This window comes from Eptesicus fuscus, chromosome 13 (assembly GCF_027574615.1).
Source record: "Eptesicus fuscus isolate TK198812 chromosome 13, DD_ASM_mEF_20220401, whole genome shotgun sequence".
Taxonomy (NCBI): Eukaryota; Metazoa; Chordata; class Mammalia; order Chiroptera; family Vespertilionidae; genus Eptesicus; species Eptesicus fuscus.
The window spans coordinates 58,831,140-58,854,347 of record NC_072485.1 but is presented as its reverse complement, the minus strand read 5'-3'; the positions used below and the strand labels follow the sequence as shown (position 1 = coordinate 58,854,347).

Genomic DNA, 23,208 nt, shown 5'->3' with positions numbered 1-23,208 from the left:
AGCTGTGGCAAGAATAGTGAGTTTAAACAACGGTCACATGCATGTGATATTTATAAAGATAAGCAGTTAGGTGGTCAGTTTCACATTTGCCTCAAAGTCTATAGTCATAAACCTTATATTACTGTATAACTGTCTTGCCTTTCTTTCCCTCTCCTCCTCCTCCACCTCTTGCTCCCCCTTATCTTCCTCCTGAATCACAACTATCATTGCCATTTAGGGACCCAGTGCCTATCACATAGTAGATACCCAGTAAGTACTTGTGAGATATATATATATATAAATATTTCACCAAATAAGGAATAAAAACTTCCACTCTCACCACTACTCCTGTGGCTTGCCTCAGACTTCTTAATCAGTTGTCCTGCTTTATCTTGGCCAATTAGAGTACATGAGTCCCAAGATAGGCTGTGGTGTATCCTCTACAGATGCCCTCAGAGCTTTCTTTTCAGGGCTACAAAAGCTACTCTAGAAGATTTCCCTTCATAGCGCTCTGGGGTTGCCGAGTCAACAGCTTCCCCATCCTTTCTGTGAACACCTCACCTAAATAATCGAATCTTTTTTTACCTAAATGCAAGAAATACAGATGGGTTGGCAATCACGGGTACTGAGGCTGAATTTCTAAACAGCTTCCAGATATCTATATACACTGAGTGGCCAGATTATTATGATCTCTGAACGCATAATAATCTGGCTACTCGTGTGTGTGTGTGTGTGTGTGTGTGTGTGTGTGTGTGTGGCTAATATATATATTAGAGGCCCAGTGCATGAATTTCTGCATGGGTGGGGTCCGGCCAGCCTGGCCAGGGGGAGGGGACATGGGTGGTTGGCCAGCCGGCCTGCCTGCTGGTCGAACTCCTGGTTGAGGGGACAATTTGCATATTAGGATATATATATTAGGATATATTATATTATATATATCCTTTATTATATAGGATATACACTGAGTGGCCAGATTATTATGTGTTCAGAGATCATAATAATCTGGCCACTCAGTGTATAAAGAAGTTATTTAGCCCTAATCGGTTTGGCTCAGTGGATAGAGCATCAGCCTGTGGACTGAAAGGTCCCAGGTTCAATTCCAGTCAAGGGCATGAGCCTTGGTTGCGGGCACATCCCCAGTAGGAGGTGTGCAGGAGGCAGCTGATTGATGTTTCTCTCCCATTGATGTTTCTAACTCTCTATCCCTCTCCTTTCCTCTCTGTACAAATAAAATCAATAAAATATATTTAAATAAAAGAAGTTTTCTAAGTGATGCTTATGGCTCAGCCAGCACATGGCCATCGCACAGCACCTGGAACCCCTTGTTCAGAGCCCTGGTAATCTCAGTGCAGTGCAGACACTGGCTGTATTGGCATCACTGGGAACTGGTTATAAATGCACATTCCAGGCACTGCTCTAAATCAGAATCTGCATTTTTGCAGGATCCCTAGGTGCTTCCCATGTGCATTAAAATTTCAGAAGCATGAAAGAAGAGTCTAGCTTTTAAAAGGCTCCTAGTAAGGAAGAAATTATAAGAAGGGTTCTTAATGTATTTTAAAAGTTTCTATGAAATAATAACTCATTTGAAATTTCCTGATATTAGTTTTATGTTATTAATATTTTCATGATGACCTGGATGGTGTGGCTCGGTGGTTGAGCATCAATCTATGAACCAGGATGTCATGGTTCAATTCTTGGTCAGGGCACATGCCCAGGTTGTGGGCTCAATCTGCAGTGTGGGGCATGCAAGAGACAGGTAACCAATGGTTCTCTCACCATTGATGTGTCTATCTCTCACTTCCTCTCCCCTCCTCTCTGAAATCCTGTCTTACCTTGATATTTTTATTTAAGTACAATATGGAGTTTTTTGGTGTATGACTTTGTTTGTTTAGAATCATTTTCTAAAAAATGTTTACTTATCTATAGCATTGCTTATTTTTTAAAATATATTTTTATTGATTTCAGAGAGGAAATGAGAGGGAGAGAGAGATAGAAACATCAATGATGAGAAAGAATCCTTGATCGGCTGCCTCCTGCACGCCCCCCATTGGGGATTGAGCCTGCAACCCAGGCATGTGCCCTTGACCAGAATCATACCTGGGACCCTTCAGTCCGAAGGTCAATGCTCTATCAACTGAGCCAAAACAGGTGGGGCTAGCATTGCTTATTGATGTCCTAATTTTACCACAGAAGCCCTTGACTATGATTATGATGATGATTCTACTTGTTAAGAGCTAAATGTTTAAATATATATATATGCTAAATGTCTGACAGGCATTGTTTTTCATTTACAAAATTAACAGTATTCTGAAGTATATAAAACATATAATGTAATGTTTACAAAAGACTTGAATAAGAAATCAAACCTTTCCCTTTAGTTGAAGCATGGCAGAGAACACCAGATAATTTTCAATGGGAGAATGGAAACAGTGGCCCAGATGCAGCCAGGAGCATAAGTCACACAATTTCAACTGAGAATCATTCCTTAAATTGTTTACAATGTTGACATCTAGCCAACATTCTGCAGCAGGAAATTAAAATTTGGCAGAATCAATGGCTTGCAATACTAAATAAAACAAACTTTAAGGTAGATCCTAATCTCCAATAAAGCAGCAGTCCTGGCTTACATCTGAAAGGCTGAGTAAAAATTCTGTGTCCTTGCAAAGTAGAAAGTTCACTGATGTAGTTGTATCAGAGAGCGGGAATTTTCAGATTTGTTTTCCTGTGTATTATGCTTTGGCCATAGCAATCAGATCGGCAGCCCCAACACCTTCTTAGAACATGTACTTACAGCATTGATTTGCAAATAAGCTGGACTGAAATTGGATTCACCACAATCAAATTTAACTACTTTCTTCACAAAAAAATAAAAAACCAACAATCTTTTCATTTGCACAGGAACTTTTGAAGCATCAACCTTTTTTTATATATTTGTTGTCTTAATCATGAATGAATAGCTATAAATTCTAATCCTTTCATTCTTTTCAAAAGCAATCCCTTCAATGAAATATTTAGTGACTATTGCCCTTATCTGCCCCCTTACAATACTTTATTCTAAAATGCTCATTTCAATATGTTTTTATTGTAGTTATTTTGTATAATTTTGGTAATTATTATTGTATCATATGTTATATGGGAAATATTACCTATTCTATAATATTATGTTCTTTACATTCTTCATGGTCAGAGGTTGTTTTGTATAATTGAAATTTAATAATATGTATATCCCCTAGGAATATAGTGCAATGATGAATAAGACTGGGAATTAAGTAATATGTTTATTCTGAAAAAGAATATCCAGACAAATAAGTCTTATATATGCAATTAAATCAGTAATATTAGAGTACTTCTATAGACAGATCTATACCTAATAAAATATTCCCACCTTGCCTGTTCAAAAAAAAATCTTAAGCTGTTTACTTGGAATATACAAAATGCCATTGATGATGAAGTGGTTTGATTAGTATTACCCCAAAATTCATGTTCGCCTGGAACCTCAGAATGTGACTTTATTTGGAAAAAGGGTTTTTGCACATGTAATTAGATGAATCCAGGTTACACTGGTTAGAATGAGCCCTAAATTCAATGACTGGTATCTGTATAAGACAAAGGGAGGACATACAAAGGTAGAAACACACAGAGAAGGCCATATGAAGATGTAAGCAGAGGTTCTTGACAATCCAAAGAACGTCAGTCATTGCTAGGAGACACCAGAAAGTAGGAAGATGCTAAAAAGGACTATTCTCTAGAATGTTCAGAGGTTGTATGGCCCTATGACACTGATTTTAGACTTCTAGCTTTCAAAAAACAGAGTAAATGTCTGTTGTTTAAAGATACCCAGTCTGTGGTACTATTACAGTAGCCCAAGCACCTAATACAGATGGGTTATAGTAAACTTTAAATACTGCATACACAACTAACCAGGATAACCAGTTGATAATACATTCTCTAAATAATAATGTAAAAAGGCAAATCAGCAGAAATAAAGTGAAAAGATTGTAATGGAATTAATTACTTAAAAACATCTCAGGCATGTCCTGGGCTCAGTATATATTTGACTCAAATTCGTACACCTATTCACCTGCAGGCAGGCGTGAGAATCAATTTTCAGAATGATGACCCTGAAGCACTCTATTACATTAGGAAATATCCCATCATCCCCACTTGAGTGTGTTTATTGAGGCAAGGAGAAATAATTTATTTTAGAAAGATTTATAGCCACAAGAGTTGAACCAAAATAGGGTTTCTTCTTAAAACTTACTAGATTTTTCTCTAGATTGGAGGTTATTAACTTTATTACTTTTTTAGATTTAGTCATGAGTTCCCTCTCATTTGAAAAATATACATATGAACCTATACTTTTTTTTTTTTTATCATATATTTTCAGGATTGTCAGAGATTACCTAATAGCGATATTTTTATCTTGCAGGGTCTCTAAGCATCCCCATTGTAGAGAAAGTAAGAAATTAGATAAATCTGCTTCAAAGTCCAAATTTAGAGGTAGTGTCCACTGTTATCTAATACATTCAATTATCTACATTCAATTATCAGTGCTAAGAACAAACTTAAGTGTGGTCTTAATTTAATTCTCACTGTATACAGAGTCCTGGCCGTTTGATTGTGTGGTAAAAAATGTGAGTGATGGCCCTAGCCAGTGTGGCTCAGGTGGTTGAAGCATCATCCTGTGCACCAAAGGATCCCAGGTTCAATCCAGGGACAGAACTCAGAAGGCAACTGACTGATGTTTCTCTCTCCCATCAATGTTTCTCTCTCTTCTTGTCCCATCCTCTCTCTCTAAAATCAAAAAATAAAAAACAAATAAACAAACAAAAATATATCCTTGGGTGAGGATTTTTGAAAAAGTGAGTGATAATATTCTAGAGAAGATAGGATTCTAACTTCAAAGATTCAGCATTAGTTGATAAAATAATTCAGAGAAAAGCAGAGTTAAAATCACATAAAAATAGGCAAGGTGCCCTGTGTACACACCAGATATGGTAACATGCACCCATGCACAACTGAATGCTCTATTAGTGTTAGAACCACATGTTTTTTAACTACTACAGAACCCTTCGATGATGACCTGTCATATACTAACGCTGGTTACTATGGACTCTAACTCTTTTTTTCCCCCCTAAAAAATGTTGTTAATACACAGGCCACCAAATATTAGAAAATGTTTTCATAATGAGTAATTTTTTTAGTACTAATCCCACATTTTAAAGAAAAATAAATAAAGCAAACACATTGGAAATAAAATATATCCTCTATATTTCTAAAGTTCCATTGCAGCTCCTGAGCAGACATGACAGGTTTTGCTAATCATACATGATCCCTGCAATATATAGATTCAGAAACTAGTGATTAGATGTTACCCATTGTCTTATGCACAATGAATAGGGCTGTGGGATACCAGATGGGGTCATTAAGCTGGCCGACAGCTTCCTGAACTTGACAGAGACAACCAGCTCTGGGTATGTTTAAGGAGTTGTTCCTATACCTCAGCCTACAAGCTGTATAATCAGCGCTCCTAACAATTTTGTGAAATCCCTATGTGGCTTCATAACTCCTTTTCTTATCAGAGGATTTTTTTTTTTTTTGCCACAACTGAGAATAGTAACTGGCACATTGCCCCTAAAAAGCCATGTTCTATTCCTCAGATGCCTGGATATGTGTCAATGTCCATTAGAACTATTTGGAAATCCTAGTTTGGGCAATGACTTGACCTATGGCAAGATTTTTTCTCCCAGGCACTTACAAAAACAGCAATAAAACAAAACATAAAAATTATATGAGCCATGTAAAGAATAGATGAGCAAAAGAACTGAGAGAGAAGAAAGAAAGAAAAAATGAGCCATGAAATTGTGAGAGGAAAGTCTGCCACTGAGAGGCAGTAGGTTTAACAAGTTTCTGATTCCCATCACTGGGCAGAGTGGGGCCCACTTGTTTCTGACTTTATTATTTTTTAGTATGATTCCTTATTTTAACCTTAACTTGAACTATCTTGAATTAGTCTCAGGAAAATAATCAATCATAAGAATCTATATTAAAACAAGAGAATGGAGATGGCCCCTAAAGTGCTCTCCCTCACTCCCTCCCTCCCTCCCTCCTTTCTTTCCTTTCTTCCTTTTCCCCTCTCCCTTTTCCCTTTGATCTCTGTCTGGTCACTAATTTCATATAGACTATTTCAATATTAATCTACATCAAGTATAGCCAGCTATGTATCCAATTATAAAGTCCTAAACATTATCACATACATTGTAATAAGGAGTTTCCTTTCCTCTTTCATTCTCACGTTGCTCTCTATAATCTCCCTTGTTTTTTCATAGTTGTGATTTTAGGTTTGAAGGGTTCTGCCTCACAATCTTTGAGTCACAAGCTCCCATGTAGCCTGATACAGGTATACCTGCATGGATGGAAAAATCAAAATGCTTTCTGCCCTACATAACACTTGCTTGAAAAAAAAAAAGAGTATGCCCCTGCCCTAACCAAGAGGTCACTAGTTTGATTCCTGGTCAGGGCAATAATTCTCTCTCATCATTGATGTTTCTAACTCTCTCCCTTTCCCTTCCTCTCTGAAATAAATAAAAATGTATTTTTTAAAAGTATGAATATATTTTCTCCTCCAAGGGACATCTTATATTTAAAAACTAAATCCCTAAGTGCTAATATAAAGTGAGTTTTTTATATTTGTCTTCATATATAGAAAAAAATTCTCATTATTCTGTAGCAATTTTTAAAAAAATGCTTTCTTCTTTAGGAACTTACTGATAATTTCACTTAGAATCACTCAGAGAACTTCAAGCTTCTCCCCAAAATCTCTTTATACTTCTATTGTCACCCTCATCTTTTATATTTGTTTAATCAATTTACATTTTTAAATTTTTACTTCTGAACTAAAAGTTCAGATAATGTCTATAGATTCTAGACAGTGTCTATATAGTTTTACTATGTTTACCATATAGTTGATGATATATGCTCACCATTAGGTTTTTCTTATTTTTAAGAAATGTTTTTTTCTGGTTATCAATTTTCATCTTGCAAAATTTCAATATTATGAAAGTGAGCTGTAATAAATTTAATTACAAAAAAAATTTACATTCATTAGACATTAGTTTTGCAGAATTGTATTTATTTTATAATTATTCTAGCATACACACTTAGAAAATTAATATTATACTATAAAATATCTCTCAGTAACAAAATATTTTGTTTGTCCTCATATGTATTTGTTATGAGTAAATTACTGTTTGATTTTGAAAGTGCTCTTCTTTAGCTGAATGGTAGATTTCTTAAAAATTATCTAATATTAAAAGCTAACTGATGAGACATATAGAGATGTAATTAACCCACAATCCTCTCATAATCATACAACTGGGTTTATGCTTTATGTGAGTATGTATGTGTGCATATGTACTTTTTTTCCTATATTAATACTGTCTTTGACATTGTTTTAAATGTTCTCCTTGTCTTAAATGACCTGTGGAAAGCTACTGACTTGAGTTATCTAGCCCTTTCACTGAGCTTTCACTGGGCACCAGCAAACAATAAATTATCCAGTATACCTAGTATATTCTGGTAACCTATCTGCTGGTATTTTCCACTATAAACAAGAAATCCACAAAGGAGCTTGAAAAATTAGGTTTTAGGGAAACCATTATCAAGTCCACCCCATCACACTTTCTTAAGAAGACTCTAGAAAAATCATAGGAAAGATATGAAAATACAGTAGAATCACCAGAAAATCACTTAAAAATTTCTTGCTTTCCTTTCTTCCTTCAGTCCTTGCAAATCTGATAAACCATTTTAATATCATTGAGGGCTGGTGCCGAATGCTGACATCAGGCGTTTGTAAAATCTATTGTTTAACACTGACATCAGGTGGAAGCCATTTAGGAATAATGCTTTTAAATGACACAAAAAATTAAAGAAAGGAAGAATAGAAGAAAGGGAAGGAAATTAATAAATGCTAAAGTGATTGATTTGAGATTCAAAATAAACCATAATTAGTGGGATTGATCATAAAAGATGTATCATGACTTAGACATGGCTTAATAGTCCTGAATAATTACTTCCATTCAAGAAAAAAGTGAATAAAGAGGTGAAAATATAAACACAATGGGGAATTTAAAAAATAAAGCAATTGTACAACAAAATAGAGAAGTAATTAAAAGAAAAATAAAGTATATAGATTTTTATAGGGTCCTTACATATTAAAGGCTATAATAAAAGTGGATGCAGCTTATTTTGTTAAAATCTACATTATTCTATAATCCATACATTTTTTTAAAAAAAAATTCTAGATTGGTTCTTCCTAGCATGAAGTCAATTTCTAGCTCTCTTTTTTTTAAATTTAATTTTATAGTTTAAAGTATTACAGATAGTAGTACATATGTCTCCTTTTCTCCCCATTGACCTTCCCCTAGCCTCCCTATCCCCCACTACCACACCCCCCACCTCCACACATGCCCTCACCCCCATCCCCCACCCCAGTGTCTTGCATCCATTGATTATGCTTCTTCAGTGCCTATGTTGTCATTTTGTAGTAGACTAACTTACAAAATAAAAACAAATTTTTAAAATTTCCCAAGCAAAATATAATTAAAAGGCGAAATGAACTAGAGATATATGAACTAATAACATTATCAAATATTTGTAAAAATGGTGATTATCTACTCTTTGAAATTCTTAACTTTATAGTTCCTCTCCATTAGTCCATATAACTAAAGGACAAATATGCATGTGAACAATACTCCAAAGATTTTGGCAAATTAATATGTTTGTATATAGTCTTTGATTTATATAAAACTAGAGGCCCGGTGAACGAAATTCGTGCATGGAGGGGGGGCATGTCCCTCAGCCCAGCCTGCACCCTCTCCAATCTGGGACCCCTCGAAGGATGTCTGACTGCCCGTTTAGGCCCGATCCTGGATTGGGCCTAAACGGGCAGTTGGACATCCCTCTCACAATCCAGGACTGCTGGCTCCCAACTGCTCACCTGCCTGCCTTCCTGATTGCCCCTAACCGCTTCTGCCTGACAGCCTGATCACCCCCTAACCACTCCGCTGCCAGCCTGATTGATGCCTAACTGCTCCCCAGCCAGCCTGTTTGCCCCCAACTTCCCTCCTCTGCTGGCCTGGTGCCTCCCAACTGCCCTCCCCTGCTGGCCATCTTGTGGTGGCCATCTTGTGTCCACATGGGGGCAGGATCTTTGACCACATGGGGGCAGCTATATTGTGTGTTGCAGTGATGGTCAATCTGCATATTACTCTTTTATTAGATAGGATAGAGGCCTGGTGCATAGGTGGGGGCTGACTGGTTTGCCCTGAAGGGTGGGGGTTCCCTTGGGGCGTGGGGCAGCCTGAGCGAGGGGCCTGTGGTGGTTTGCAGGCTGGCCATGCCCCCTGGCGATCCAAGAGGAGGCCCTGGTATCTGGAATTTATTTACCTTCTACAATTGAAACTTTGTAGCCTGGAGCAAAGCCAAGCCTGCTGCTCGCTCCAGGGCCAGCAGCGATTTCTGTTGGAATTAATTCACCTTCTATAATTGAAACTTTGTAGCCTTGAGTGGATGCTTAGGCTGGCAACAGGATGGCTTCTTTTGTTACCGTGGAAACCCAAGCCTCCCTCCTGCTCTTGGTGGCTGTAGCCATCTTGGTTGGGTTAATTTGCATATTTGCTCCTAATTGGCTGATGGGCGTGGCTTGGTTGGTGGGCATGGCTTAGGCATAGCGAATTTGCATATTACTCTATTATTAGGTAGGGTTTGCCTAAAATATGTCTTACCTCATTCTGAAGATCCCGGATCATTTTGCTCTTTCTTTCCACTTCAGTCTTTAAAAAATTAATCTGAAAATGAATAGAAAATTATGTGGACACATTTCTTATTAATTTTTGTGGCTCTTATAAATTTATTTTCATGATGTTTGAGCTATAATACTAGTATAATCATTTTTTTATCAACAAATATTGAAAAAGAACAAATGATTAACATTTTCATTTAGTAAACTTTCATTGCCCAATTCATATATATAAATCTACTGAGTATATAAAAATATCCTTTTCTCATGTAATAGAATATTTTTAATTGAGATGTACATTATAAATGTAATCCTCATCTGTTAAAACCTCAATTTTTATTATTTTATTTTGTTTTATTTCTTTCTTTCAGAGAGAGAGGAAGATTTAGAGTTTTGATAGTGACTGTTATTTTTTTATTATGATGTATAAGACACCTTAAGCAATTACTGTAACCATAACTTAACATTTCAATAAAGCAATAAAGGTTATGCATTCTGCATTCTCCCAAAGATACAGCCAACTCTGTTTCCTTAGAGTATGTAAATAAGCTCTTGTGTTTTTACTTCTTATCTAGCTTATTTTACAGTTTAGAGTGTCCTGTTCTGGTGAAGAAGGGTTGCTTGGCAGCAGCCATGAAGACCTGCAGGTGTCTGCTGTATCTACAGATTCCCTTTAATGATATATATTCACACCTCCCTTCAGCATCTCCTCAATTAGTCTGGAGGAGAGATTGCAAGTCCACAGCCCTTTCCCCTGAGCTTTTTGTTCTGCTTTCCCTCTCCCTCCTTATAAAAACCTCTGCTTGCACTGATCTATGAAAGTGGGGGTTTTTGAGGACAGGAGTCCCCCATCTTCTCAAGACGTCAGCCCTCAAATAAACCTTTTTCCTTTTTTACCAGCATCTGTCACACAAGTTTAGATTTCATTGCAGCAGGCAGCCAATGGGTTTGGTTACATAACCATCAGGAAACTTTAAATAATAAAGGTTTGTTATTTATGAGTCCTAGAAATTACATGGCACACCTGGAGCCACACAGTGAGAGAGAGAGGAGAGAGAGAGAGAAGAAGAGAGGAAGCTGGGCCTGTGATACTACTTTTATTGGGATTGAGGGTGAAGGACTAGTTTCATGGGCTCCTTCTTTATTGGTGAATTTAAAACATAAGGGAATTTAAGCTTGGGAAGAGAAAAACAAACAATCCAAACAGTTGTCAATGAGTTATGGAGATCAACCAATACTTCTAAAACCAGTGAGTGGATGTAGGTGTGGGGGGAAGGGAGGAGAGAAAACGGAGCTTTCTGTGGCAAGTTTCTGTGGCAATGTGTTTACTTGAACACGTTTCTGTGGCAATGTGTTTACTTGAGATAGCCATCTTTTAAATAAACACTTCTTTGCAGTGAAAGCTTCTGCAATCAAGCGTAAATCATGCCCTTGCATTACAGAAAAGAGAAAAGCAACTCTCAAGGCTTACACTACCTCTACCCAAGCACTCTATGAGCACCAGCAAATTTGATATGTTACAAATTTGACTTTTATTTAAGTCATGAACTATTTAAAGCCATCCTGCTTTTCCACTGATACCATTATTTTCCCCAAATCCTCAGATTTTTATACTATTCAGTCAGTTATCCATAATTAACACATAGCTTGAATTAAAATTATAATGAAAATATATTGCAATGTCAAGACTATAATTGCTTAAATGTTAATCTGTGACAGATTAGCAGAAATATCTGAGAATGTAATACTCAGATATTCAGGACCTAAACTATATTCAGAATATATAAAAAGTTTTAACATTTTGAAACCATGGGTCTGGAATTGCAGCAAGTTTTAACATTCTTGGAAAAATGAGCCTTTCTAGCAGATAGTTAAGAAATACTAGTAATTCTCAGAGGCAAAAATATCACTTATTTACACTGAACAAAGAATGAAAGAACAGAGTAATTCTTTATTCTTAATGAAAGTCAAAGCTTGAAGCTAATTCTTGCCCTTAGACTAATTATGTCTCATTTAGGGCAAGTGAAGCTATAAAAATTAGCAAGAGTAATGACATGCCTCTAATGAATATTAATATCTTTAATTACTTGGTTACACCTGAGAACTTCTTCCTGCCTATTAGGTATTTCACAAGGAACACAGATTTGAAAGATTTGCCATGCCGTTATTTGCTTGGGGATAAAAACAAAAGTTCACATGTTCATAAAAAAAAGTTTTCAACAGAATTAGATCAAGAGATGTTTTACTGCTTTTTCAACTTAATTTTTCAGAAAATTATCTTTTTTTATATTTTGTGATTTAAAACCAATATCACGGTTAAGTTGCAAGTATTTTACTATAGATGTACCAAATGATGTGGATATTTGCAACATCTCTGGCATAAAATATACAATATGTTATTTTTATGGAAAAAGTCATAGTAATTTTACATGTAATCAAGGATATAAGTTTATCTGCTCTTAAATCTAAAATAGCACAACAATATTTACAGAATTAATTCCAAATATGTTTTCTTTGAGAGTGAGCAGTAACAGTTATCTTAATTTCCCTTTCTAACCCAGTCTTCAATTACACCAACTATAGTCTTCTTGGCAGAAAAAATAATTATTGAAATATTTGTAACAATTAAAATATATATATTATATGAATCCTTAGTTAACCTAGAATCTTCATATAGGGTGAAAAAGCATAAAATGAATCTTTATCAACATTTGGAAGTGTTATGGCTCTCAGTAATAGGAGATCTGTGTCCTCCTAGATGCTACCAATAAACATTAAAAATATATAAAATGTACATTTATATGTTTTTGCATAAACATATTTATATACTCTGTATATAATGTAATATTTATATATAAATATGTAAATATAAAATATATAAATATGATTTATATTATATAATATGGTATATACTAGTATGTATATGTAAATATAAAATGTATACATGTCATACAAATATTTATATACTATAATTTATATAGCTATATAAAAGTATTTTAATAAATGTATGTTATTATAATATTTGTTATGGTTTCTGTCATGTCTTTCTGGACTCTACTTAGAAAATTGTCACTCAATTTGAAACAGAACAAATGCTTTCAAAGATATAAGTATTATTTATTTCAGCTGCAGATGTATACATTTATTGAGGATATATTTTGTTAATATACTCTTGAATTTGTTTATATGGGATTTTTGCATCTGCATTTACCAATGAAAAGTAGCTATTAGTGAGAAGGCTAAAAAAGCTAATTCCAATGTAACCCTGATATTTGGGGGACTAGCAATCTGAATCCGTGCCAGCAAGCTCAGTGTACATTCTTGATAACCTATAATTAAGTCACTGCCTCTTTCCCAGAAACTGGTCTTGAAGAACCTGTTACCTAAATGCTCACATTTCACAGAGGCCATAAACTATGAACAGTGCACAGCCCCTGAGGGGGGTTATTAGTGCTGGCACCAAGCCAGACCACTAGATATGGCCTGGAGACCCCCAACATCTGGGGCTTTTATGCAAAGCCTGCAAAATGACCAGAAGCATAATCCATATTTCAGGGACAAAGACACCAGAAAGATATAAAAGAGAAGTTCCCTGCATGTTACTTTTCTCAGACTTGGGAAGTTATTCCACTGAGTCTGCAGGCATAATAAACAGTGTAACTCCTTTTCTCTAAACTGTTGCTTGTTTTTTCTCTGGTCTTCTGCAACATCAGTTTATGCACACTGTCATTAATTGATTTAAAATCAAAAATATACATGCTCACAAAATAAGATTAGAATTTTAGACCTTTTTCTATTTTCCAAAAACATATTTGCTTAGGAATTTGCCTAGAAATTAACTGATCTTTAAAACTCAGGTAGAAATGCCCAGCTGGCATGGCTCAGTGGCTGAGTATTGACCTATGAATCAGGAGGCCACACTTCAATTCCCTGTCAGGTCATATGCCCAGGTTGCAGGCTCGATCCCCAGTGTGGGGTGTGCAGGAGGCAGCTGATCAATGATTCTCTCTCATCATTGATGTTTCTATCTCTTTCCCCCTCTCCCTTCCTCTCTGAAATAAATAAAATATATTACAAATTAGGTAAAAGTTACAATAGTAAAAACTTTCTGGTTTACTCTAGCTGGTTTGGCTCAGTGGATAGAGCACTGACCTGTGGACCTGGCACATACCTCAGCTGCAGGTTCCTCCCGGGCCCAGGCCCTGGTCAGTGCTCATGCAAGAGACAACTAATCAATGTGCTTCTTGAACAATAATGTTTCTCTCTGTCTTTCCCTTTCTCTTCCACTCTCTCTAAAAATCAATAGAAAATATCCTTGGGTGAGGAGAGAAGGGGAAGGAGAAGGAGGAGAAGGGGAAGGAGAAGGGGAAGGAGAAGGAGAAGGAGAAGAAGGAGAAGGAGAAGGAGAAGGAGAAGGGAAGGAGAAGGAGAAGGAGAAGGAGAAGGAGAAGGAGGAGAAGGAGAAAGAAGGAGAAGGAGAAGGAGAAGGAGAAGGAGAAGGGGAAGGAGAAGGAGAAGGAGAAGGAGAAGGGAAGGAGAAGGAGAAGGAGAAGGAGGAGAAGAAGGAGAAGGAGAAGGAGAAGAAGAAGGAGAAGGAGAAGAAAAACAAAGCAAAACAAAAAAACTTTCTGGCTCTGAAATTTTGGGGAAAGGAGGTCTTGCTTTAGCCCAGTAAAATTCCATCCATATTTGGCTATTCAAGTAATTAATTTATTCTTGAAGAATTATTGGCTTTTGATATTTATTTATCTAAGAATTTACATGTAAAATTTCACATTTATCAGTGAACATTGCTTTCTTATAATATATTTGAGTAAAAATTATAAGAGCATATCACACATAAGAACACTTGTTGCTGACTTAAACTTTTTTTATCTCATGATAGAAACATGCATTTACTTATATGAATGTATGTGCATATCTATTGATGTGATTAAACACCTTTCTATAGTACACTGTTCTAGCAGGTGTGGAAGACAGGTAGAGAAGAGAAATTTGAGGAATATTTTTAGCTTCTACTCATAAAATAACTTTGCAGACAATTGAATATAAAATTTATTCAAGTTTTCCAGAAGAGTGACTCTAAAATGAATCTGTTTGATATTCTGCTATGGTGTTTATTTTCTGAATACATTATTGTAAGTTATCAACATATAAAATATTTGAAGAGTGTTGTCAAAGATTATTGCATTCCTTTTTATTTCACACCAGTTTTTTTGTGTGTGTTGTGAAGATAGATTACTGTGAATTTTTTTTGCCTTTAACAGCAGATTTATAAAACTGTATCCATTTATGGTTCCTTCTCCTAGTGTAATAGATAAAGAGGCAATTATAACACAAATGACATGGTAATAACAGATGTGCATATGTTACTGTAATAACATATAGGAAGGTCCCACCTGCAAGGGCACTAAGTTTATAGGAATCAAGAAGAGAACCCAAGAGATGAGTTCTCTGCTCTGTGGAGTGCTTCAGACATTCATTAGGTTGTCCAATATTAGGTAAGAGAGTGGGCATTTATCTGTGTAAGAAAGAGAGACCAGTCTATTTCCTAGTTCTGATTTTGACTTCCCTGGAGTATAGATAAAAGTCTAGATTGTTCTTATCATAGATGATGTAAAGTTTCTATCAGCCTCTGCCCCAGAATATCACAGTGCATTATTCTCATAAGGGGACTACTACCACATGAAGAGGCTCCCACAGGAGAAACAAGTAACAAGTGTCCTGACACTAAAGCTGTCTGAAATTTACTCTCTTCTGTTCTTCATTCTCCATTCTCTTATCTCCTTTTATATATTCTGGCAAAGATCAAAGACCAAGATAGTAACTTCTCATTTACACACTGGGCCAGCTCCAGTAAAACTTCCTTTGAAGTTCCTTTGGAAATTTTGTCTCTACTGTGAACTGTGACTATAGTAATGCCTACATTTTCTGACTTTTTCATCAGATGGTGGCATGGGGTATGCATTTGTTAACCTTAAGAGAGGAATGAGATAGACCTTTTGGGATTACTTCACATCATCTAGTCATCCCAAGATTTTTTATTTCTAATTGAAGGTTTATACATCATGTGCTAAATTTTCTTTTTTATATTTTAACTAGAAGCCCAGTGCACGAATTCGTGCACAGGTGGGGTCCGGCTGGCCCAGTCCCAATTGAGGCAGTTCAGGACTGGGCCTTTTGGGAGGAGGAGATGGTGGGAGGTTGGCTGGCCTGCCCCAATTGGGGCCGATCAGGGTCTGGCCAGCTGGGGGGAGGGGCAATTGGCTGGTGGACCCGAACTCCAAATGAGATAGGGGGTGCTGACCGGGGACCAGCAGCAATGGGTGGTTGGCCAGCCAGCCCTGTCCCTGATCAGGGTGGGGGGGCTGATCTGGGGTGGGGCCAGGCAGGGGAGGGGCTGCAGAAAGTTGGCTGGCTAGCCCCACCCCAAAATGGGGTGGGGGGTGCAATCAGGAGTGGGGCTGGCCAGGGGGAGGGTCTAAGGGCCTATTGTGGTGCGGGCTGATTGGAATAGGGGCTGTCTGGGGAGAAGATGGAGGGCGGGTGAGGGGGGGCATTTGGCTGTCTGGTCCTGCCCTTGATCAGGGTGGGAGAGTCCGATCCAGGACAGGCTGGCCTGGGGGAGGGGCCACAGGAGGTTGGCCAGCTGGCCCTACCCCCTGATTGGGCTGGTTTGCTGGCCACAGTGGTCATCATAGTGAGGAGTCATTCTGGTCATTACAGTGTTAGGGTAGCTGGCTTTTTATATATATAGATTATATAAAAGATACAATGAAAAAGGAGAATTCTGTGCTGAAATATATTCTGATTCTCCCCCAACCCCCTCTGTCTTTGTCTTTCATTATACACACAGACACACATACTCTCACACACATCAATGTATATATAATATATATGTATTATATATATATATATATATATTCTATATAATAAAAGGCTAATATGCAAATCGACCAAATGGCAGAGAGACCGGTCGCTTTGATGTGCATGACCACCAGGGGCCAGACGCTTAATGCAGGAGCTGTCCCCTGGTGATCAACGCACTCCCCGCCTCCACCCCAGTGCTAAGGATGTCCGACTGGCAGCTTAGGCCCACTCCCCACAGGGGAGTCAGACATCTGCTGAGGGCTCCCAGACTGCAACAGGGTGCAGGCCAGGCTGAGGGACTGCCCCCTCCCGAGTGCACGAATTTCGTGCACCAGAACTCTAATATGTATATATATATATAATCTTTATTTGTATGTTTGAGCACTTCTATTCTGCTCTGCTGTCATTTGCAACAAGGCAATGAAGAAGCCCTGATTAAATGTGATAGGTCAAGACAGAAATGGGATTGAAATGAGGACCACCTAGTAGGCTGGGTCAGGTGTTAATGGGAGAGATCAATATGCTGATGCTGAAAGTTTGTCTGTTCTTTATATAACATCTGATGTCTAGAGAGGCAAACATTAGGATACATTGCATAGCAGAGAAGAGCCAACATAAGTGGGCAGAACAGATAACAGTGAATCCATTAGTAAGAAACAATCCTGTATCTAGGAAAGTCAATAGTCACTATTAGATAGATAGTCTTCAGGAAGCTGGTGTCCCTGATGACAGACAGGGCTGAGTTTCAGAAGCAGAACTCCACATCCTAATTCAGGTTATTTAAGGAAGCCTTGCAAATGAAAGGCAGGCTGACAGTTCTTAAAGGGGCTGAGATCCCAGGTAATTCACTTGGATGGAGACTGTATTAATCATTTTTGTGGCTTCTGTAAACATGATGCTTTAGCATCTACCCTACACATATATGCAGACAAGCCTTGTTATGGACGGCACAATAATATGTCTGAGTCATCCTACTTCAACATCTTGCTCCCCTGTTGCTGCTCCTTCCCCAACCCCCTCCAAACCTGTCTGCCTTCTGATGGTATGCTTTTCAAATACAGACTAACCAATACAGAGCTCACAACCCCAACCGTTCCTTGTATCAAGTTTTCACACTCCATTCCACTATGCACCTGCCTTAATCAGCCTAGGGCCAGGTAATCAGACAACCAGGTGTGGTTTCTATGCTGCAGGGCCCAATGAGATAATTTAAACTGATCATTCCTTTCACTACTTACTCTGCCTCACCCATTCCTTTCCACAGAAGCCACAGTAAAAGCTCGTGCCCACAGTTCCCCTGCCTCTCTCTGCCTGATGGCCATACAGTGCTTCCCTGTGGTCCCTGTCATGTGGCATGCCACCTCCCTTGAGAACTGTGGGAAATAAATTTTATTTTGTAATGGTAGTGTTCCCTATTGGTCTTACAATAACTTTGATTTTCTCTCAATATACTATATTTTAAAACAAGTTCAGGTTCAGGACACAAGATATAGGGCTGAATCCCCATAAATGGTTCATAAGGTATCTGGGGAATAAGGTAGAAATCTGTTTTCAGCACTGCTTTCAAGAGCATCTTCCTTTCTATCATCCCTATGTTCTCTTCACTGAGTCAAACTGGCTAGGGTGAGAGAATTTTGTTTCTTAAACTTTGTATCAGAATCACCTGTGGTGTTGACTAAAAAGGCAGATGATATGCCCTCACTTGATTTGGTGTGTGGCTTGGGGACCTGTACAGCTTACTTTAGTTCAAAGACAGGTACGCCCCACAATTCAAGGACCATTGCACTGATGTGGGGCCTGATCCCAGCACTCCTGCCCCACTCTTGCCCTCCTTCAGTTTTTCATCTCTAAATGAGGGTTGAAAACTAGAAATCCCCTAAGGATCACATACAACTAAAAATATTTTTGAATTTTTATGACATTGGTGACTGAACACTCTTTATTGTATATTCATTTTTATTTTTACAGGTATATTTGTTCTATAGTGATTTTTTTTAAGTAACCCAAATAAAAGGACACAAAAAAGAAGCACACTTACAGTAGCCTGTTGTTTTTCTGCTTTCTCGGAGGTCTCTTTAAGTTGATTTTGCAGGGCCTCCTGGAGAGACTTCATTTGTTCTCTAGGTTAGTGGGAAACAGAGCAAAAGAGAGGCTTAATATAATTCTGTTATTTCCTGGACGTTTGCTGTCTACTTATATTTAGGAAAAAATAACCAGAATTGAATAGAGACCCAGTTAAGCATACTGGGTGTTTCTCAGAATTCTGGTAATAAAAGGAATTCTCTCCCAGGCAAGTATTAAAAGCAAGCTGTATTTCAAGGAAATTGCCTTGCTATTGTGTCTTATGAGCATCCTACTGTGTGAATCATCTGAGAGCTGCATAATGTGTTACATAAAATCAGTATAATAATTAGTGTTGAAAAGCTAATTTTAATGATAGCATGCTAATTTTAATGAGAGAGAAATATAGATTTATTGCTCACACTACAAGGTGTGAACATGCTAGTTAGGAAGAAGTTACCATAGACTGCTGATAAGATAAAAGTTACTGTTCTCTTCTGATGCTCCTAATTGATTAATTCTAAAGCATTGTGCTTTAGACATCCTTTATAAAGCCTGAGATTTTTTTACAAAAACAGAGAAAAGAGACATTTCTAACTTGAGTGCTGCCTCACTTATTGGGGATAATAATAGAAATACACACACACACACACACACACACACATATATATTATTTATCAAACTCACAAATACATATAGGCCCTATCCACTGGTTAAAAATATAAATGTTTCCATAAATATGCATTTTTCTCAAGGGTTTAAAATGAATCATTTATGACAAATCATGTTATCTTTTTCAAGTTCAGGTTTAACCCTTTGCACTTGCTTGCTTTTTTCTCGATTCCTTTATTCTAATGCTAACCGTGTTGAGTCACACTCGACATCTGAGTGCAAAAGGTTAAGTGCCAAAAGACTGCATTCAGAACCCTGATGTGTCACCACAATATAGACACGAGGGGATAGGAGAGTACCCTCTCAGAGTTATTTTTTAATCTACAAAATGGGCGTAATAATAGAACCACTTCATAGTTTTGTAGTGAGATTTAGATGACATAAGGCAAGCAAAATGCTTAGCATAATGCCTGGAAAATAATCACTTAATACATTTGAGATTATTGTCACAGCCATCGGCACCATTCTGGGTCCCTAAGTTCATTATTTGACCAGCACATCCTGCACAACCATGACCTGTTCTTTCATTCGATGGGATTTAATGATCCCCCCGGATTTCTTTCTTTTTTAAATTTATTTATTTGAGAGAGAGAGAGGAAGGGAGAGGGAAATATAGATTTATTGTTCCACTTAGTTATGCATTAACTGGTTGCTTTTTGAATGTGCCCTGACCAAGAATCCATCCTGAAACCTTGCGGTATCGGGATGACACTAACCAACTGAGCTACCTGGCCAGGGCCCAGATTTCTTACTCTACAAACTCTTTGGTCCCAATGTCAATTTCAGAAATATCATTGAGAGTCTGTATGATTGTTGGAATCAATTTGGACTTTGTCAAAGCAAAATACAATCAAAACAAGTTATAAAATAATTACAGTCACTGGTTCTCAGATGATTTATGCCTGCTTGGGTGAAGCTCATAACATGGTTTTGGCTTAGAGTGGATTTTAAGTCTCCGCTTCCATTACTTCCCCAAAGAAGTTGCATTTTATGAGAATTGTTTTATATAGAGACATTTAAATTTTGGGCTCTCATTATTATTTGTGATATTTTTCACAAAGAGCATTTGTGACAATATAATTGTAAATATCTACATAAATTGTAGGTTCACAATATGCTAGGGATTCATAAACCTTAGAAGCTTTGCATCAAATTATGATATATTAGAGATAGAAAACTGATGCATAGAGAAGGGGTGGAATTGTGAACTGGAGCCTATGTGCTCAAGTTCTAGAGAGTTATTGTACTACTTCTATGTAGGGGAAGCTAGAGAGAGAGAGAGAGAGGAGAGAGGAGAGAGAGAGAGAGAGAGAGAGAGAGAGAGAGAGAATCTGCATCCTATCCTTAACTCTTGAATCTTCAATAAGCACTGAATACAAATACAATCAAACAATTATATTCCCAACTGCTAAAACATTATAGCAAAATGTTATAGTAATTAGCCTTTTAGTATTATTTTTGGATTTTAAAATGGTGGACTTTTATTTTTTAAATGCCACATCTATATTTTAATTAAATTATACAATCTTATATATTTTTAGAATGTGAACACAGGTATAGACTCAAAAATTTCCACATACTGAGATCCATAGGCAATGTAGGGAGAAAGACAAAAATAAACTGTGAAAGCTACTAACAAAATCTGGAGTAGTTAGAGGATTCTGCACATGTTCATGGTAAGGAAAGCTATCAGATAATGTTAAAGTGGGTCTTTTGAATCTTCTGAATCTCTCTATCTCCTCTCTGCCTCCCAGACTTGCTAATTTATGCTCCTATGAAAAATGATTTCTGACATGCTCAGCAGTTTCATACATTTTTCCATCCCAAATATAAACATAAACACACACACACACACAATCACAGCACAAGAAGGCATTTTTTTCTCAAGTCATTACCTGTTTGGATTATAAAAACCTCACAGACAAAGAATTTGCCACTACCCCAGGCATTCTCTTCATTTTCAAAGAATGCTATATTGTAAAATCCTTTAGTACAGAGAGTCCAAAATGAAGTTCTAGGAATTTTCAATGACCAACCAGCAGATAGAATAAAATGTTTTACATTACCTTTTTCTCCACACAGTCTTTCAGAATCTTTAGGGTACTACCCATCCCCCAGAGTCTCTATTGTGTGGCTACATACTCACTTTTCATATAGTATCGTTTAAATATATCTCCATAAATCTGAAGACTCTTGGTCTATTCTGACCAGTTATTTTTTTAAAGTGCTGTTTATAATTCTCCAACACTAACTCAATGAGCCACAAATAGCTGTATAATATTAAGGATAGGTGCTTTTAGAGATGGCTAAGTTAAAACCAATAAAATAATTTAAAATAATATACTTTTGGAAACATGCCCAGACCAATATTTTACAAGCTCTTTTTAATAATGGGTTTAAGAATAATTTCATGTTCAATAAATAATACTTTTATTTTAATAATAAAAATAGTCAATATATGACAATAGCTTATATATTTTTAACATGTCATCAACTCAATCCAAATATATTCTGAGAGGTTTCTGAGTTAAGAGGCAAGAACAGTGGGGAAGATACAAGATAGTGAGCAGGGACTACATAGTGTAGTGTGTGCAAACTTTTTAACAGCTTTTGGCTTTGTGATCCATTAACTAAAGTGAAAGGGTATGGCTATTGGGTAAAAATACAACAAAGCAAATTCCAATTAACACAACTCTCAGCAATTCATTTAAGCACTTTGAGGAACAATGTCCTATCTGTTAAATGAGCATAATAACGGCTCCTTTAAAAGGTAATTGGAAGGGTGAAACAAGAAAATATATATATAGCATCCAGCAGAGTCAAGTAAGTGTATAATAAATGCTAGCTTTTTCTACTTTAAAATACCTTTTGCTTTAAGAAGCAATTTCAAATCATATAGCTTTTATACTGCATAGAAATCTATCTCATAATATACGTCCTTCAAAAATAAACAAACTTTTACTACACTGTATTAATTCTACTTATCCTATATAATAAAACGGTAATATGCAAATTGACCCTAATAGCAGAATGACCAGAATGACCGCTCCACCCATCACTATGAGGCGCACTGACCACCTCTAGGTCCCTTTCCCTGGCAGGCAGGTTGTGATTGCCTGATGTCGAACAGGGAACTAGGGGTGGGTGGCAGGAAATGCGGGTTGGGCCAGGCCAAGGCACAGAGCGCAACCTGCAGCAGGGGCGGGGCTGGCAAGCAGGCGGGAATGGCCGACCTCTCTGTCCCTTCATATCATCCCATGGAAAATCGGGTGGGTTGCGGCCTGGGGCGGGGCTGGCTGCAGGCAGCCAGGGAAGATGGCCCTGATCGCAGGCTAGGCCTAGGGACTGTACCCATGCATGAATTTCGTGCCTTGGGCCTCTGGTGTTGCTAATAAGATTACCCCATTCCTCACCACCCCCACCATTTTCACCAGGATTGAGTTTGGATTTGGTTAAAAATTGACCCACCACCTGGCTGGTGTGGCTCAGTGAGGTATGCATCAGGAGGTCATGGTTTGATTCCTGGCCAGGGCACATTCCAGGGTTGTGGGTTCGATGGTGGGGGACATGCAGGAGGCAGCCTATTGATGATTCTCTCTCATCATTGATGTATATATCTCTTTCTCCCTCTCCTTTCATTTCTGAAATAAATAAATAAAATTGACCCACCCAGGTCAGTGTCATTGGATCTGTCTATCGATGGTAGACTTATCAGGGTCCATCATCTAAGGCAATCCTGGAGAATACTGCAGATCCTTAAACACTGGAGTTGTCATCTACAAGCAGCATTGTATCACCATCACAGGGAATGTGTTAGAACTATAGAC

The 23,208-nt window shown here is 37.5% G+C and overlaps 1 protein-coding gene across 1 annotated transcript in view; it reads right to left on the bottom strand.

Moving 5' to 3' along the window:
- The window catches only part of LUZP2 (leucine zipper protein 2), a 147,100-nt gene extending 128,339 nt beyond the window's left edge, over positions 1 to 18,761 (bottom strand). Inside the window, exons 1-2 of the mRNA XM_054725292.1 lie at positions 18,687 to 18,761; positions 9,765 to 9,827 (exon numbers count right to left, since the gene is read on the bottom strand). Coding sequence (XP_054581267.1) covers positions 9,765 to 9,827; positions 18,687 to 18,761 — 138 coding nt within the window. The remainder of the gene's footprint in view (positions 1 to 9,764; positions 9,828 to 18,686) is intronic.
- Between the last annotated feature and the right edge of the window lie 4,447 nt (positions 18,762 to 23,208).